Here is a 17913-nt window from a genome sequence, read left to right on the forward strand (position 1 = left end):
ACAGTGCTTATAGTGATGCTTTTGAGGAAACAGTTATCCATTTTTATCTTCGCCAATGTCGACATAAGTTAAGTAAAATGACCAGCTTGAATGACAGCCTTTGGGAAATCGAGTTTACTTTTCTCAGGGCACAGAGGCAACTTTGAGAATCCAGGTGATTCACCTGTTCCTTTGTTGCAATGATCCCTGCAAGTTTGTGTGTTGAGGATGAAGGATGCTCTCTGCTGTTCTTTCCAATTGCACGGGAAGAAGGAACGTTTGCTCCTTTAGACTTTGCTGAGGTTTTGCTGTGATTTTTCAGGTCAAAAAGCTGAAATTCTATTCATTGGTGCTGAAAAAATGATGGGCGTGAAAACTTGAAATATATCATTGGAAAGGAAGAGAGAAGAAAAAGATCATTAACAAATGGAGTAAGGACTCCGAAAACTTGGCATTCAGTGTAGTTCTGGAAAATGCAATGAGAACAACAAAAAATCAGAAATGTCCATTGATATTTTGTTGGGATTATACTAAATCTACAGAAGAGGTGACTCATTAGGAAAGACCCTGATGCTGGGAAAGATTGAAGGCACGAGAAGAGGCTGACAGAGGATGAGATGGTTAGATGGCATCACCAACTCAATGGACGTGAGTTTGAGCAAACTCAGGGAGACAGTGAAGGACAGGGAAGTCTGACATGCTGCAGTTCATGGAGTTGCAAGGAGTCAGACACCACTTAGTGACTGAACAACAACAACAAAAACAACAACAGATGAATTGGAAAAGAATTGTCATCTTCACACAAGTCAGTCTTTCTAAGGATAAGCAATATTTGCATTTAGTTAAATCTTCCTTTTTGTCCCTCTTTTCAAAGATTTTGTCTGTATGAATCTTCTGCATTCATTCTATTCATGGGTGTTTTATCTTTTTTGGTTCCAATTGTAAGTAGAATCTTTTCTTCAGGTGTATTTACAAAGTTATTGCTGATAACATAGATTCTTAGATATTAATTTTTTTAGAATTTATCTTGTGCCCACTCAGTTTACTGAATTATCCTCCTATTTCTAACAGTTTTGCAATTGATTCTTTTTATTTTTCCAATCATACAATCAATGATAATTTTTTGTCTTCTCTTTTCCAGTTTTAGTACCTCTTGTCTAATTGAATTGAGTAATTCTTCCAGCACAATATTAAATGGCAGTGGTGATAATGGGTGATTGGAAAGGAGTATGTCAAGGCTATATATTGTCACCTTGCTTATTTAACTTACATGCAGAGTGTGTGTGTGTTAGTATCTCAGTTATGTCCGACTCTTTGTGATCCCATAGACTGTAGCCCACAATGCTCCTCTGTCCATGGGATTCTCCAGGCAAGAATACTGGGGTGGGTTGCCATCCCCTTCTCCAAGGGATTTTTCCAACCCAGATCTCCTGCATTGCAGGCAGACTATGTATGCACAGTACATCATGTGAAATGCCAAGCTGGATGAAGCACAAACTAGAATCAAAATTTCCAGGAGAAATATCAATAATGTCAGGTATGCAGATGACACCATCCTTATGGCAGAAAGCGAAGAGGAACTAAAGAGCCTCTTGATGAAAGTGAAAGAGGAGAGTGAAAAAGCTGGCTTAAAACTCAGCATTAAAAAAACAAAGATCATGGAGTCTGGTCCCATCACTTCATGGCACATAAATGGGGAAACAATGGAAACAGTGGCAGACTTTATTTTGGGGGGCCCCAAAATCACTGCAGACAGTGACTGCAGCCATGAAACTAAAAGACACTTGCTCCTTGGAAGAAAAGCTATGACCAACCGAGACAGCATATTAAAAAACACCATGAGCGAGCTGTCAGTGCACGGCATCTTGGCTGGGAATCCACTGAAGAAGTCACCTGGAAAGGGAAACGGCTCCTTTCACGCTCAGGGTGAAGCAGTGTGTTCATGCTCAGCCACTTCAGTCACGTTGCACTCTTTGCAACCCCATGGACTGTAACCTGCCAGGCTCCTCTGTCCATGGGACTTCTCCAGCTGAGTCAGTGTGTTGTGGTACTGTCTCATATCAACCTGGCTACTGGAATTCCCAGTAGCAAAGTGAAATATTCAAGACTCTCTAGTACAGACGATGGCTACATTGACTTTCAGTTTAAGAAAAGCCCGCCTAAGATCCCATATAAGGCCATTGCACTTGCTACAGTGCTATTTTTTTTTTCTTTTCCATTTATTTTTATTAGTTGGAGGCTAATTACTTTACAATATTGTAGTGGTTTTTGTCATACATTGACATGAATCAGCCATGGATTTACATGTGTCCCCCATCCCGATCCCCCCTCCTGCCTCCCTGTCCACCTGATCCCTCTGGGTCTTCCCAGTGCACCATCCCCAAGCACTTGTCTCATGCATCCAACCTGGGCTGGTGATCTGTTTCACCCTTGATAATATACATGTTTCGATGCTGTTCTCTCTAAACATCCCACCCTCGCCTTCTCCCACAGAGTCCAAAAGTCTGTTCTGTACATCTGTGTCTCTTTTTCTGTTTTGCATATAGGGTTATCATTACCATCTTTCTAAATTCCATATATATGCATTAGTATGCTGTATTGGTCTTTATCTTTCTGGCTTACTTCACTCTGTATAATGGGCTCCAGTTTCATACATCTCATTAGAACTGATTCAAATGAATTCTTTTTAATGGCTGAGTAATATTCCATGGTGTATATGTACCACAGCTTCCTTATCCATTCGTCTGCTGATGGGCATCTAGGTTGCTTCCGTGTCCTGGCTATTATAAACAGTGCTGCGAAGAACATTGGGGTGCACGTGTCTCTTTCAGATCTGGTTTCCTCAGTGTGTATGCCCAGAAGTGGGATTGCTGGGTCATATGGCAGTTCTAATTCCAGTTTTTAAAGAAATCTCCACACTGTTCTCCATAGCGGCTGTACTAGTTTGCATTCCCACCAACAGTGTAAGAGGGTTCCCTTTCCTCCACACCCTCTCCAGCATTTATTGCTTGTAGACTTTTGGATAGCAGCCATCCTGACTGGCGTGTAATGGTACCTCATTGTGGTTTTGATTTGCATTTCTCTGATAATGAGTGATGTTGAGCATCTTTTCATGTGTTTGTTAGCCATCTGTATGTCTTCTTTGGAGAAATGTCTGTTTAGTTCTTTGGCCCATTTTTTGATTGGATCACTTATTTTTCTGGAATTGAGCTGCAGGAGTTGCTTGTATATTTTTGAGATTAATCCTTTGTCTGTTGCTTCATTTGCTATTATTTTCTCCCATTCTGAGGGCTGTCTTTTCACCTTGCTTATAGTTTCCTTTGTTGTGCAAAAGCTTTTAAGTTTAATTAGGTCCCATTTGTTTATTTTTGCTTTTGTTTCCAATATTCTGGGAGGTGGGTCATAGAGGAGCCTGCTGTGATTTATGTCAGAGAGTGTTTTGCCTATGTTCTCCTCTAGGAGTTTTATAGTTTCTGGTCTTACATTTAGATCTAATCAATGAATATAGTAAAGTTGTAGGATATAAAATTAACACACAGAAATCCCTTGCATCCCTATACACTAACAATGAGAAAACAGAAAGAGAAATTAAGGAAACAATACCATTCACCATTGCAACAAAAAGAATAAAATACTTAGGAGTATATCTACCTAAAGAAACAAAAGGCCTATACATAGAAAACTATAAAACACTGATGAAAGAAATCAAAGAAGAAACAAACAGATGGAGAAATATACCGTGTTCATGGATTGGAAGAATCAATATTGTCAAAATGACTATACTACCCAAAGCAATCTGTAGATTCAATGCAATCCCTATCAAGCTACCAATGGTATTTTTCACAGAACTAGAACAAATAATTTCACAATTTGTATGGAAATACAAAAAACCTCAAATAGCCAAAGTAATCTTGAGAAAGAAGTAGGGAACTGGAGGAATCAACCTGCCTGACTTCAGACTATACTACAAAGCCACAGTCATCAAGACAGTATGGTACTGGCACAAAGACAGAAATATAGATCAATGGAACAGAATAGAAAGCCCAGAGATAAATCCACGAACCTATGGACACCTTATTTTCAACAAAGGAGGCAAGAATATACAATGGAAAAAGACAACCTCTTTAACAAGTGGTGCTGGGAAAACTGGTCAACCACGTGTAAAAGAATGAAACTAGGACACTTTCTAACACCATACACAAAAATAAACTCAAAATGGATTACAGTGCTGTTTTTGATTGGTGCCTTTCTTATCATCATAGACGCCCTCCTGCTTGGAGGCTGTATCGGCAAAGGGAGCAGACCTGCCGTTCCTGTCCTGATCGTTGGCATCCTGGTGTTCCTGCCAGGATTTTACCACCTGCACATCGCCTACTATGCATCCAAAGGATACTGGGGACACTCCTACGATGAGGTGCCAGATTTTGATGACTAGCACCCACCCCAGCCCTAAAGAAACGAGTTGCAGATGGAACCGAGCCCAGGCTTAAGACATTGAGCAGAAACGATGCCTGAGGGCTAAGGAGTTCTCCAGTTTGCAGATGTTTAACAAAACAGCAGCCAGATTTTGTGGGTCCATCCTAAAAAGATGTTAACTAACTCACAAGTAACTGTCATTAGGGCATTCTCTATTTTTCATTTCCTGGCCCTGGCAAAATCTCCTGACAAGTTTTTCTGTATAAATATGTCAGATTTCTTATTACTAAGTAATTTATTTTGAAAATATCTAAGTGTCTTATCTCCATACTCTAACTTTGTGCTTCAGTGGAAGACCTTAGCACAGTCAAATATCAGTGTGGTGCATCTATAATATTTTCTACTTGGTTTCTTATTAACAACAACCAGCAGTTTTTTAAACCTCAGAGCAAATTTTCAAAATGTAAACACTTTTCTCTGTTCACCAATCCTTGGCCTGCTCTGATCTGGCTCACTGATAGGTTGGCCAGCATATTATTTGGATCATTCTGTCCTGTGTAGATCAAGATGTTCTTATATCATACATTTATGGACTAGACTTTTGGCTGTTTCCTAAGGAAAAAATGTAGATGAATGGTTATTATTTAGAGTTTATAATCCTCTTGTTAGCACCTTGTATTATGATGTCATTCTGCTGAAGATTTTAAGAATTGGCCTGGATCTCTAGAGGACTGGACTGCCTTAGTTTGATCTGCCTCCTAAGTTGCAAAAAGTTACTTGTATTCAAAAGAAATCAAAATGTCAAAATCTAAAAAATAAAAACAAACACAGAGATATTACTTTACTGACAAGGGTATAGTCAAAGCTATGGTTTTTTCCAGTAGTTAGGAACAGATGTGAGAATTGGACCATAAAGAAAGCTGAGCGCTGAAGAATTGATGTCTCTCAACTGTGGTTTTGGAGAAGACTCTTGCGAGTCCCTTGGACTGCAAGGAGATCCAACCAGTCAATCCTAAAGGAAATCAGTCCTGAATATTCATTGGAAGGAATGATGCTGAAGCTGAAGCTACAATACTTCAGCCATCTGATGCAAAAAAACTGACTCATTTGAAAAGACTCTGGTGCTGGGAAAGATTGCAGGTGGGAGGAGAAGGGGACGACAGAGGATGAGATAGTTGGATGGCATCACTGACTCAATGGACATGAGTTTGAGCAAGCTCCCGGAGTTTGTGATGGACAGGGAGGCCTGGCGGGCTGCAGTCCATGGGCCTGATGTCTTTTTCTCTTTCCAGCTTTATTCAGGTATAATTGACATACAGCACTATGTAAGTTTCAGGTGTTCAGTTCAGTCAGTTCAGTAGCTCAGCGTGTCCAACTCTTTGTGACCTCATGAACCGCAGCACACCAGACATCCCTGTCCAACACCAACTCCCAGAGCCCACCCAAACTCATGTCCATTGAGTCAGTGATGCCATCCAACCATGGCACAACATGATATACTGTTCCAAACTGTTTTCCATAGCAGTTCACAAAGTTTTCCTTTTCTCCACATCCTCACCAACACTTATTAGTAAATTTACACAACTGTGTACATTGCATTCAATACAAATGATATGAACAGGGATATTTCTGCTTTCTTTACATTTGCATTTTCTTTGTGTTTCTATGCCCATTCTTTGTCTTTCGATCTAAAAATGATTTAGATTAGCTAATAATTGGAAGCTGACTGCAAACACACCTAGCACGTAGAAAGTGCTAATTATCTGTTTGATGAAATAAAAAATAAAAACAAACAAAGACCTTTTGTATTTCTGAATAGGAATATAATTGGCTATTGTTTGTGTTGATCCATTTTTTTCCATCTGTAATTTATAGATAGGACAGATATATTTGATCTTGGTTTATTATCTGGTTTTAGATCATGCTTCTTTGTTGTTAATGTGTTTTCATTTTTTTATTTGTCCTATTTCCTTCTTTAATTTTTCTCTGTGAGCTCTAATGCAGCATGGGGTTTGATTTCCCCGCCCTGTGTTCAGGTTGGGGAAACGGTCTTGATTCAGTAATTACGATGTGCAGTCTCGTGTCACAGTGAAAACTCTGAGCTCGCCCTCAGGCTGGGGCTCCCCGGCTCCAGCCCAGGCTGCAGTGGCAGGAGCGCTGCGGTGGGAACGCGGGGCGGCCTTCTTCCTCCCGTCGCTGCTCTGCGGCTGCTTCTCTCGGCTGTGACGGTGGTGTCTGACCTCCGCAGGCCTGAAGCTGGGGAACAAGGGTGGGAGCAGAGGAGAGCAGTCCTAAGTCTCAGTTTTCTGGTGTGCGATTTGCCGCATGACAGATCCTTTTTTTTTTTTTTCAGATCCTTTTTTTGCTGCAGCATGTGAACTCTTCCCTGGAGAAGGAAACGGCAACACACTCCAGTATTCTTGCCTGGAGAATCCCATGGACAGAGCCGTAGGGTGTGTTTGCAGTAAGCCCAGCCGTAGGGCTTCCCAGGTGGCTCAATGGTAAAGAATCCTCCTGCCAATGCAGGAGACATGGGTTCAATCCCTGGGTTGGGAAGATTCCCCTGGAGAAGGAAATGGCAACCCACTCCAGTATTCTTGCCTGGAGAATCCCATGGACAGAGGAGCCTGGCAGGCTATAGCTCATGGGGTCACAAAGAGTCGGACACGATGGAAGTGACTCAGCACATGTGAACTCTTAGTTGGGGCATATAGATTCTATTACAGTTTCCCTGACCAGAGATCAAACCCAGGCCCCCTTGCATTAAGAGCCCAAGGTCTTAGCCATTGGACCACCGGGAAATCCCTTGGGTTCATTTATTTTAAGTCTTTTAAGACTTGCTCGTCGTCTTCTGTGACTAGGCCAGGACTGTGTTCAACAGCGGCGCCATGTGGCAGCTGGAGGCAACAACAGCAGAGGATGTTTCCGGGTCCTCCGGGCTTGGTGGAGGAAGTCAGGCTGCCTTCTCCCTACTCTGGACAAAGTTCCTGGGACTCCTGGTCAACCTGGGAGGCCTTAAGAGGGAAAGAAATATGGGAGTTGCTGTGAACCAAGCAGTTGAGGGCTGAAGGAATTAACTGGGAGAAGATGAGATGGGACTGTATTGGCCCCTTGGAGTCCCTCATGGCATCACAATTTATCATCCTTTGTTTAAAACCCAGGTTCAGGGCAATGAAGCAACTTGCCCAAAGTCTCTCAGTTAGTAAGTGACAAAGCCCCGTCTAGAACCTGGGTCCTCCAATTCTGAAGGCTCTGAGTTCATCTCTGCCTCTCCCTGGACACAGCAGTGACCTGCATGCTAGAAGACATCAGTGAAGGTGAAAGGAAATGCAGGAGTGACCTATACATTCAAGATGTTTTAGAAACACGCAAAACATCTTTTTAAAGTTCTCTGGGAGGCTGTACCCCCTGCAAAGGCAGACACGTCTGGAATCTGTGTTCTTGGCTGTTGGACTCGGGCATCAGTTTTAATGTCCTCTGGTGGTGCTGGGTGTCAGAACTGGTTGGCAGGCTCTTCCTCCAACCGTCAGAAAATACTCCTCAGAAAGAAGGTCAAGTGTGGATATAGGCACTTATTTAATGACACTTTAAAAATGCTCCTCTGGTCCCCTGAAATGCAAAAGCCTTGGTTTGTTTTCTTTTTCTTTTATTTTGGGGAGTCAAATACACATCACGGACACGTTGGCTCCTAATTTAGCCATCCTCTGAGCTGACGGGCTCTGTGAGTGACAAAAATTAAAAGTCATGGCCCCCTGGGAGAGTTCAGGTTCTAATGTCAAGGATTTAGAGCGTATTGGGGTCCTTCTCCCCAGATCTGTAGCTCAGACAAACATTTACTGGGTGAGTGGTTTCACTTGATTGCCTTGAGGTTGGTATTGGTCTAGACTGAACCAGAAGGCCAGAGTTGACAGACCCAGGAGGGACAGAAATTCTTGGCCCATGTGGCGGTATGTTTTGCTGTTATGTAAGCATTTGGGAACGACAAACACTGCCCAGACCCTGTGACTGTGATGTTGACCATGCCCCCTGCCCTCAGGCACAGGGCACTTTTGCTTAGATGGTATCATGTGCCCACAGCCATGATAGAATATAGAAGCCTTTTTTAAAAACAGCATTTGCATTTTTCTAGATAAACCTTCAAAACCTTCAACTTTATTTTCCCATCGCCTATCAGGGCTTTCCGTGTTAAACAGCAAGGTGAGGTTTGCAATGAAGTATAACAAACATGGACGTGAGTTTGAGCAAACTCTGGGAGTTGGTGATGGACAGGGAAGCTTGGCATGCTGCAGTCCATGGGGTTGCAAAGAGGCAGACACGACTTAACGACTGAACAACAACATACCATACATACTGAAAAGTGAACCCAGTTCTAAGAAGTGTCCCAAATTGAATAAACCCCTGAAACCAGGACATGGCCAGCACTTTAGAGCCCCCTTTCTGCCCCCTCTAGTCACCTTTACTGAAGGATATACATTACCTTGACTTTTAACATCATAATTTAATTTCAGCTCACTATGGGAGGGCTTCAAGGTCATGGTTATGTCTCAGCAGGGACCATCTACAATTCAACCTATACGGCAAGCAATCAGGAGAATTCTTGGGACTCTGGGTCCAGCTTAAAGGTGAGACTCAGGGTGTGGAAGGAGAGCTCCTTTGGTGCCAGACTGCCCAGCTCTGGCACCTGGAAGCTCTGTAACATCAGGCAAGGCTCTGGGTGGTACTCCTGCCTCTCAGGGGTTCTAAGAGAGGGACTCAGGAGGAAAGTGCCTTGCTGCTGTTCAGTCTCTCAGTCGTGTCCAGCTCTCTGCGACCCCCTGGACTGCAGCACGCCAGGCCTCCCTGTCCTTCACCATCTCCCGGAGTTTGTTCAGACTCATGTCCATCGAGTTGGTGATGCCGTCCAACCATCTCATTCTCTGTTGTCCCCTTCTCCTCCTGCCTTCAATCTTTCCCAGCATCAGGGTCTTTTCCAATGAATCACCTGGCACAGAGCTCTTTCCTAATGTCAGTGCCCCTTGATGGCATGGATGAGACCAAAGCCCCCCTTTCCTTGCACCTCCCCTATTTTTCCAGAGCTCATTTCTCCCCACATCCCACGCCGACATCCTGCTGAAACTTCTGACTTCCCAGCTGACGCATGCTCCCAAGCCTCCACCTCTTGGGCTCCAGCTGCCTGGATGTGTCCTCCCTGTCCCCAGATGGCCGGAGCTGGCAGCCTTCCTGTTCAGACACCTCCAGGAGGAGTAACTTTTCCCTATGCCCCGGGCTTCCTCCCTGTCTCCCTGGGATCAGAGGGTATAGATCCTGCTGATTCTCCATCTTGCAGGTGAGAAATCTACAGGGTGGGTGGGGACTTGCCCAGGGTTACACAAGTGCGCATCGGGGACCAGAGCGCTGACTTACATCCCTAGTCGCTGCCATTAGCCTTTGATCATGAAGGATCTCCAGCCCCTTCTCACCTCTCACGGTCGGTGTTGAAAACCCTTAACTCTGGGGCAAAGTCAGAGGTGCCAGTGTCCAGGCATCCCACAACCAGGACAGCAAGAGCAGAACTTTGACCAAGATTTACATGAAGTGAAGCGAAAGTCTCTCGGTCCTGTCCGATTCTTTGCTATCCCATGGACTGTATAATCGATGGGATTCTCGACTATAATCTCGATGGGATTCCAGGCTAGATTACTGGAGTGGGTAGCCTTTCCCTTCTCCAGGGGATCTTCCCAACCCAGGGATCGAACCCAGGATCTCCCGCATTGGAGGTGGACTCTTTACCAGCTGAGCCACCAGGGAAGCCCAAGAATACTGGACTGGGGACCTATCCCTTCTCCAGGGGATCTTCCTGGCCCAGGAATTGAACCAGAGTCTCCCGCATTGCAGGCGGATTCTTTTACCAACTGAGCGATGAGGAAGCCTCAGATGTACCTGAATGGGTGTGTTTAACACAGTCAGGAAATGCGTGTGTGTGCTTAGTCAGTCAGTCGTGTCTGACTCTTTGTGACCCCATGGACTGTAGCCTGCCAGTCTCCTCTGTTCATGGAATTCTCCAGGCAAGAAACACTGAAGTAGGTTGCCAGGGGCTCTTCCTAGCCCAGGGATCGAACCCAGGTCTCCTGCATTGGCAGGATTCTTTCCCACTTGTGCCCCCTAAACTTCTTTATATTCATAAGAAATATATAGTAAGAATTCTCCTTCCCAAACTGCCCTCCCTCTAGTCAGTTCTCAGCTCCACAAGTTCCTTCTCTTACTTTCTCAGGCATCCTTAAAGGGGCTCTTCAATGCCCATATGAGCAAAAAAAAATCTGCACGATTTTTCCTCCTACTTTTTTACATAGATGGTAACATACTCCCTTCTTGGCTGTTTTCATTCAACAAAACATCTTGGAGTGATTCAGCTTCCCAGGTGACTCAGTGGTAAAAAAAAAAAAAAAAAAAAACCTGCCTACGCTTGCAGGAGACGCAGGAGATGCAGGTTCGATTCCCAGGCCAGGAAGATCACCTGGAGGAGGAAATGGCAACCCACTCCAGTTTTCTTGCCTGGAGAATCCCATGGACAGAGGATCCTGGCAGGCTACAGTCCATGGGGATCTCAAAAAGTCAGATATAATTTAGTGACTAAACAACAACAACAACACAAATAGCTTCCTCATCCTGTTTCACAGATGCATAGTATTCCATTGTTTACCTATATTATATTATTAAAATGCAATTCATATCCCACAAAATTCACCCACTTAAAGTCCATAGTTCAATGAATTTTAGTATGTTTACAGATTTTCACAATATCACTACAATCAATTATAAAACACTTTTATCACCCCAAAAGAAGCTTTATATCCCTTAGTTATCATGCCCCAGTCCCCTACATCAACCCAAGGCAACCACTAATCTACTTTCTTCCTTTATAGATTTGCCTGTTCTTAACATTTCATATGCACGGATTCATATAACTTGTCCTTTGCAGCTGTTTTCCTTCACTTAGCACAGTAATTTCAAGGTTCATTGATGTTGTAGCCTGTATCAGTACTTCTTTCCTTTTTATTGCCAAATAATACTCCATGGTACATATAGATCAAATTTTATTTTCCTGTTCACTAGTTGGACATTTGGATAGTTTCCACTTTTTAGCTATTTTGAATCATGTTGCAGTGCCTGTTCATATGCAAGTTTTTCTGTCTGGATGTACATTTATGTTTATCCTGAATATGCACCTAGAAGTGGAATTGCTGGGTTCTATGGCTTATTTCTAAACTGACTTATCTAGTCCCTTATTGATGAAAATGTGATCAAATTACATCTTAAAAACCAGCGAGCCTCAGGAGTTAGGCAGATCAGGGCCACATTAGTGAGGATTCAGGAACAGTGAACCTGCCCAAGTCTTCTGACCTTTCCTCCCAGTGTTCCCATTTCTCCCAGACACTTCTCCTCTTTTCCAGTTTAATTAACTTTAATTCCAATGTGGTCCACGGCTCAGGGGTGTGGGAAAGAGCAGCCCCATTCCTCATGGCCTAGCTTACGAGTTCATCACCCACTGATCCCCGAGGGGACCCAGGGCCCTCAGCTCTGTCTTCCTGCACAGACTCCTTCCTGTCTGGGTTTCTGCATCCAGGACAGTCCAAGAGGAAGCTGGTGACTTCCTCTAGCCCTTGACAATGGGTCCCTGCCACACCTGACTATGAGCACGCCTGCCACAGGTGCAGAACAGGGAATTTCAGGAACCATCCAGGCTATAAGCCAGCCTCGGAGAGCTTCCTGCCCCGCCGCCCCAGATGGGACCTGCAGGAGCTGCCGTGTCCTTGGTACTAGTGTGTGCTTAAACACTTCTTGTGCTTTGGATCTTCTCAACAAGCCAGCAGCAGGAGGTGTTTTTTATTCTGTGCCAACAGAAGACAGGTCAACTTTTGATTCTCTGATTCATTGGATGAGAGAAAACGAGTCCAGCTTCTCTCTGCTAAACTTCTATTAGGTGCTGCCCTAAGAGTCTTTGGATATCAAGTTACTCTCTGCTCTTGAAACCTCAGTGTTGACTTTGGAAAGACTGTGATCCTTAGCAAAAAGAAGTTGCCCTCTTTCCATGGCAGATGTTTAAACTTGCCTCCCTAAGGGTCAAGAAAAACACCACTTCATGGAATGTGAGTATTCGGCTCTGACACAAGGATGAGCAGTTCTAGAATTTCTTACATGTTTCACATTATTGATTTAGATGTTCAAAACAACACAGATAAAAAGCTTGGTCTCTTCTACAGGATATAGAAGATACCATCTAACTTATTCTTCTATATTTTTTTAAAAAGGTAAAGAACAATGTACTGCCCTAACTAAAATAGTGAAAATCTTTCATGTGACAAATGGACTGGTTTTCAAATAATTTTATGCTCTGTTGTTCTTGGCTTTATTTTATATATATTTGAACATAGCACATCATTCTGCAACAATTCACAGAAAGGTCTATGAGTTTATCCATGTATTCCAAGTTTAAGCAAGTTCTCTTACCCTAATTAAAGTTTATGATGTTGTTGTTGGGTTTATTTGTTTTTAATAATGATGGGAACATTTTTCTCTTCCTTATTTAAGTTCTCAAACTATGTTATCAACAGCGGTAGGAAAATTCCTGATCACTGTACTGTTTCTTATGACTGACCAATTTTATATAATGAAATCTGTTAATTTGGACTTTGTCACATGTGGTTTGCACAGTTATTTTTAAATGGTTTCTCCCTTAATCTCAAAGTAATAAGATCATTCACTCATTCAACAGTTAATAATAAAAAAAGAATACTGGTCTCCTTGAGCTTTGCGTTAGCAAAGTGAATTAACAAGCAGATATTAAATAGAAAACACTTAATGCAGCACCTTTGAGCTGCTCAACAGGTGATAGGATTTATCCTGACATGTCTGGACATGTCTATATGCACATAGAGCAAGAAATGAAAATGTGAACCTAGAAAACTCAGCTGGAAAATGTCTCACAGGATTAGGTACTACTTCTCTGACTTTTTATCATTGCATTTTCACCAGCTCTCCTAGTAGAGAAAACAGTTTTGAGGTAAACAGCAATTAAGATCTTAATCTTCTGGTCTTAGAAGGGCACACAGTGTCTTTACCCAGGGGCACTTCACCAAGGAGACCAGAAAAGTGCCCACTTGTACTCTTCCATTTTTAAATTAATTTCTTTTTGAAAATAAATACACATGGTACAAAATGTACAAAAGGACATCGGTGAAATGTACACCTCCTTCCCCCAGTTCTCTTCCCCATGGGAAACCCAAGATACCAATTCCTTCTGTATTCTCCCAGAGGTATTATAAATATGCTCAAAAGTTTCAAGCAAATAGCACACCGCACTTTATATGTAGGATCTTTTTCATCTGTAAAGATTTAGCACCAAGCAAGCTCTTTGTTACTTTTTCTGGATGCATTGTATCCTGCTGCATGGAATTTCCAAAATGGATTAAACCATCTCCCAGCTGAGTCTGTTCAGACTGCTCTTAAACATTAGTCATCATAAGAGTGCTACAAGGACTAATTGTAAATATACATTGTTTTGGACTTGTTCTGGCATATTTTTAGGGTAAATTTCTACAGGTAGAATCACCGGGTCAAAGGTAAGCGTGTTACTAATGTCAATAGATCTTGTCAATGTGCCCTCCATATTGGTTGTGTAAATTTACACCCTCAGCAGTCATTAAGCAAAAGCCCGACAGGCCTGCGGACATACCTAGACTGTCTCCTGAGACACCATGAGTTTGCAGACCTGACAAATAACAAAATATTACCTTGCTGGAGTTTTAATTTACATTTCTCTTATTATGAGTGTTACTGAGAAGTTTTTCTTATGTTTAAGGTCCATTTCTTTTCCTGAACTAATTGTCCATATCCTTTGCATAGTTTTGTACTGAGGTTTTATACTTTTTCTTATAGAACTGAAGCTTATTAAGAAGTTCACTGGCATAAATATCTATTTTTTTCTAGTTTGTCATTTGTCTTTTGTATGCCATCACTTAAACATTTTTTGTGTAATTGGATTTAACATTTTCTTTCTTCTTTTTTTCCACCTCTGACTTTTTGTGTTATGCTTAGAAAGGGATATCCCACTCTGAGATGATAAGCATAGTGCTAAGTTTTGTCTGACTCTTGCGATCCCATAAGCTATAGCCCACCAGGCTCTTCTGTCCGTGGGATTCTCCAGGTAAGAATACTGGAGTGGGCTGCCATCTCCTTCTCCAGGGGGACTTCCCTACCTAGGAATTGAACCCAGGTCTCCCACACTGTGGGCAGATGCTTTACCAACTGAGCTACACAGGAAACCCCCAAGAGATGATAAGGGGGGAAAAATCTACCATGTTATTTTCTAGTGTTTTAAATAGTTTTTAATATTAAAACCTTTAAATTATTTTTAATATTAAAATCTTTCATTTATCTGGACTGTTTTGGGTTAGAGAGATGAGGTGAGAGATGTGGATTCGTTATTATCTTGTTTTAATGCTACTTACTGAAAATTCCATCTTTTCTCTCCTGATCACAACGCCTCTTTATCTACCAAATTCCAACTCCCGCTCTATTGATGTTTTACTCTGTTTGGTTTGCCAGTCTATGTATCTTGTCGCACTGTTTTAGTTATTGTAGTTTTACAGGGAAGACTTTTCAGGGAAAAGTTGCACCTGATTTGGAAGAGCCCCTCATGCCATTTGCAAAGCCCAGTAAGCCCCAGCTGGACTCTGGGCAAATAAAGCACTTGTTCATTCGAAAAAATAGTAAACTTATTTTTCTGGCTGGCTGGTTTTAAATTTCTTGCTAGACTAATTTCCACTCATTTCAACTCTTCCTTTCAGAGGTCTCCTAATTAGTCTTGACAGTTGCTTTTTCAGTACGCATAGCTTGTTTATTTCACAAAGAAATCCTATTGATGTTTTTATTGCAGTCATGTTAATTTGTATAGACTATCTTAGGGAAAATGGATATCATTATGATGTTGTGTCTCCTTTTCAAGAACTTGATGTTCTGAACTCTAAACAATAATACAGATCAGCCTATTTGCAGGGCAGGAATAGAGATACAGACATAAAGAACTGACCTGTGGACACACTGGAGGAAGGAGAGGGTGGGGAGAACTGGGAGATTAGGATTGACAAATATATACGCTACTATGTGTAAAATAGTAAATATAGTAAAATAGCGCTGCAGTCTATGGGGTCGCAGAGTCAGACAAGATTGAGCAACTGAACTGAACTGAACTGCGAAGATGCTGTTTGGCACAGGGAGCTCAGCTCAGCCTCTGTGATGACCTAAGAGATGGGCTGGCGGGGGTGGGAGGAAGGTTCAAGAGGAAGGGGATGTATGTATGCATACAGCTGATTCGCTTAATTGTACGGCAGAAATGAACACAATGTTGTAAAGCAATGATGCTCCAATTAAAAAAATTTTTTTTTAATATATTGACATGTATGTTGTTAGGATTCTACCTATTGAGCTTAAAGCCTCTTTCAGCAGTCCCATTTCCCCACTGACGTGAACACACTGCCAGTGGCTTGGCCAGGCAGCCTTCAGCCCAGAATGTGGGTCTCACGCAGACGTCTCTGTTTCTTAGGGGATTGGGGAGCCCCCAACCAGACCCAAGCCGGCCCCGTCCTGGGGCACCTGCTAGGGGACCACACGGAGGGAAGAAACAGCAGCAACTCCACCAGGGCCCTGAAGCTTCCGGATGGGACCAGCGCCGCTTGGTATATCCTCGCCATCTTTGGCATCTATGGGGTGATTTTCCTTTTCCGATTGGCCAGCAACATACTCAGAAAGAATGAAAAGTCTTTGGAAGACATTTATTACTCAAACCTGACATTTGGACTTGAAAAGAAAGGGCTCCAGAGCAAGGCAGCCAGATGCTCTTCACTGACCATTAGCAACAGAGCTGTCCTGCAGCCCAACCAGGCCAGCCTGGAGACAAAGGGTGGGAACAACAGCCCCTACACTGAAATCCAAGAGATCCCTTGAAAGTCGAGGCAAGGAGGCCTCTGCAGCTGAGGCTCAAACTTTTTGCTTGAGGGAGCAGCTTTGGGCTTACTTGGAACCTTGAGAGATGAGTCGAGCCCTTGAGTGGGGCTGAAAGAGCATCACTGAGCCACAGGTGCAGGGGGTATGCCCAAAAGCCAGCATCCTGTTTCCTGCTCAGGCTTCCTGATGCTCTGAGATGAGCAGGGGTAGCGGCTTTCAGCCCTACTCACCCTTCACTGGAAAACTTTATGCTCCAGGTAAGGACATGGGACATCCAGTGTTCTCAAAGGAATCTGGTAGGCTCCTGGGGCATGTGTGAAGGTAGCCTCTTGTCATGGAAAGAAGGCTGAATTTGGAGCTAAATGCCTTGGATGAAATTCAACTTCTAGAGGGTCACATGAACTTTGGCTGGTGGCTCACACAGAACATGTGAGGGTTGGGATGTATGGTCTCAGAGGGCCATCATTCTGAAGACTCTGTCTAAAATATTGAACCAGAATAGTCAATATCAACATCCTAATTTTCAGAAGTTCTTCATTTTCATTGAGAGTGCAGGGTCCATTCAAAAAAATGTCCTGGTTTTGGAGTCAGAAGAATCAGACTCTACTCTGAATTAAACTCTTGACCACTTTGATGTCCTTGCACACACCACTCACCTCTCCCAACCTTAGTTTCCTTACAGATAACGAGGATAACGATGCCAGTTTTCTGCCAACCTTGCAAAGCAGATGAGAGTTAATGAAATCATGTATATGAATGTATTTTGAAAAGTAAAATAAATATGCAAATATAAACCTCACTGTGGTAGTGGTGATGATGGTGGCTGATGTTAAATTATGGTGATGGCAGTATTGGTGGTGAATGGTGGTAGTTGATGGTTGGTGTTAATGATAGTGGGGTTGGTGGTGGTTGATGGTCAGTGTTGATGGTGGTCTTGGTGGTTGATAGTTGAGTTGGTGATGGTGATGGTGTTGGTGATTGGTGTTGTTATTGATTGCATTGGTGGTGGTTGATGGTCAGTGTTGATGGTGGTCTTGGTGGTTGATGTTGATGATGGTGATTGTGGGGGTTGTTGATGGTGTTGGTGGTGGTTGATAGTCAGTGTTGATGGTGGTCTTGGTGGTTGTTGATGGTGCTGTTGGTGGGGGTTGGTGCTGTTGTTGATGGTGGTGGTAGTGTTTGCTGGTGATGCTACTGTGGTCCAGGAAATGACCAGCCTACTGACAATAGCTATAAGTAATGGTTGCATCACTTGATTCTAGAGGAGAACCCATCTGCATCAAAGTTGATGACGTGTGCTCTGAATCAAGTCCATGAGATTAAAGTTGTACATGTAGACAAAATAATCACTTTTAGTTTTCATTACTGTAGATATCATATGATTCATTCAAATGTTTCACAAACATCTGTTACTTATATTCTTGTCTCTGCTTCAAAAAGAAATAAGATCTTGCCTACATGACTGATTCATTTAGAGATTGTGATTAGCTGAATTTCTACAAGTGGCTTTCAGTAGGCAAAGAGGAAAAGTATATT

The 17913-nt window shown here is 42.7% G+C and overlaps 1 protein-coding gene across 1 annotated transcript; it reads left to right on the top strand.

The window, feature by feature from the left end:
- The first annotated feature begins 15846 nt into the window (after window positions 1-15846).
- SMIM34 (small integral membrane protein 34) lies at window positions 15847-16414 on the top strand. Its single transcript, XM_043893177.1, has one exon. The coding sequence runs from the start codon at window positions 15943-15945 to the stop codon at window positions 16375-16377; it is 435 nt and encodes a 144-aa protein (XP_043749112.1). The 5' UTR covers window positions 15847-15942; the 3' UTR covers window positions 16378-16414.
- Window positions 16415-17913: the final 1499 nt, after the last annotated feature.

Source organism: Cervus elaphus, chromosome 31, assembly GCF_910594005.1.
Source record: "Cervus elaphus chromosome 31, mCerEla1.1, whole genome shotgun sequence".
In the NCBI taxonomy this organism is placed as follows: domain Eukaryota; kingdom Metazoa; phylum Chordata; class Mammalia; order Artiodactyla; family Cervidae; genus Cervus; species Cervus elaphus.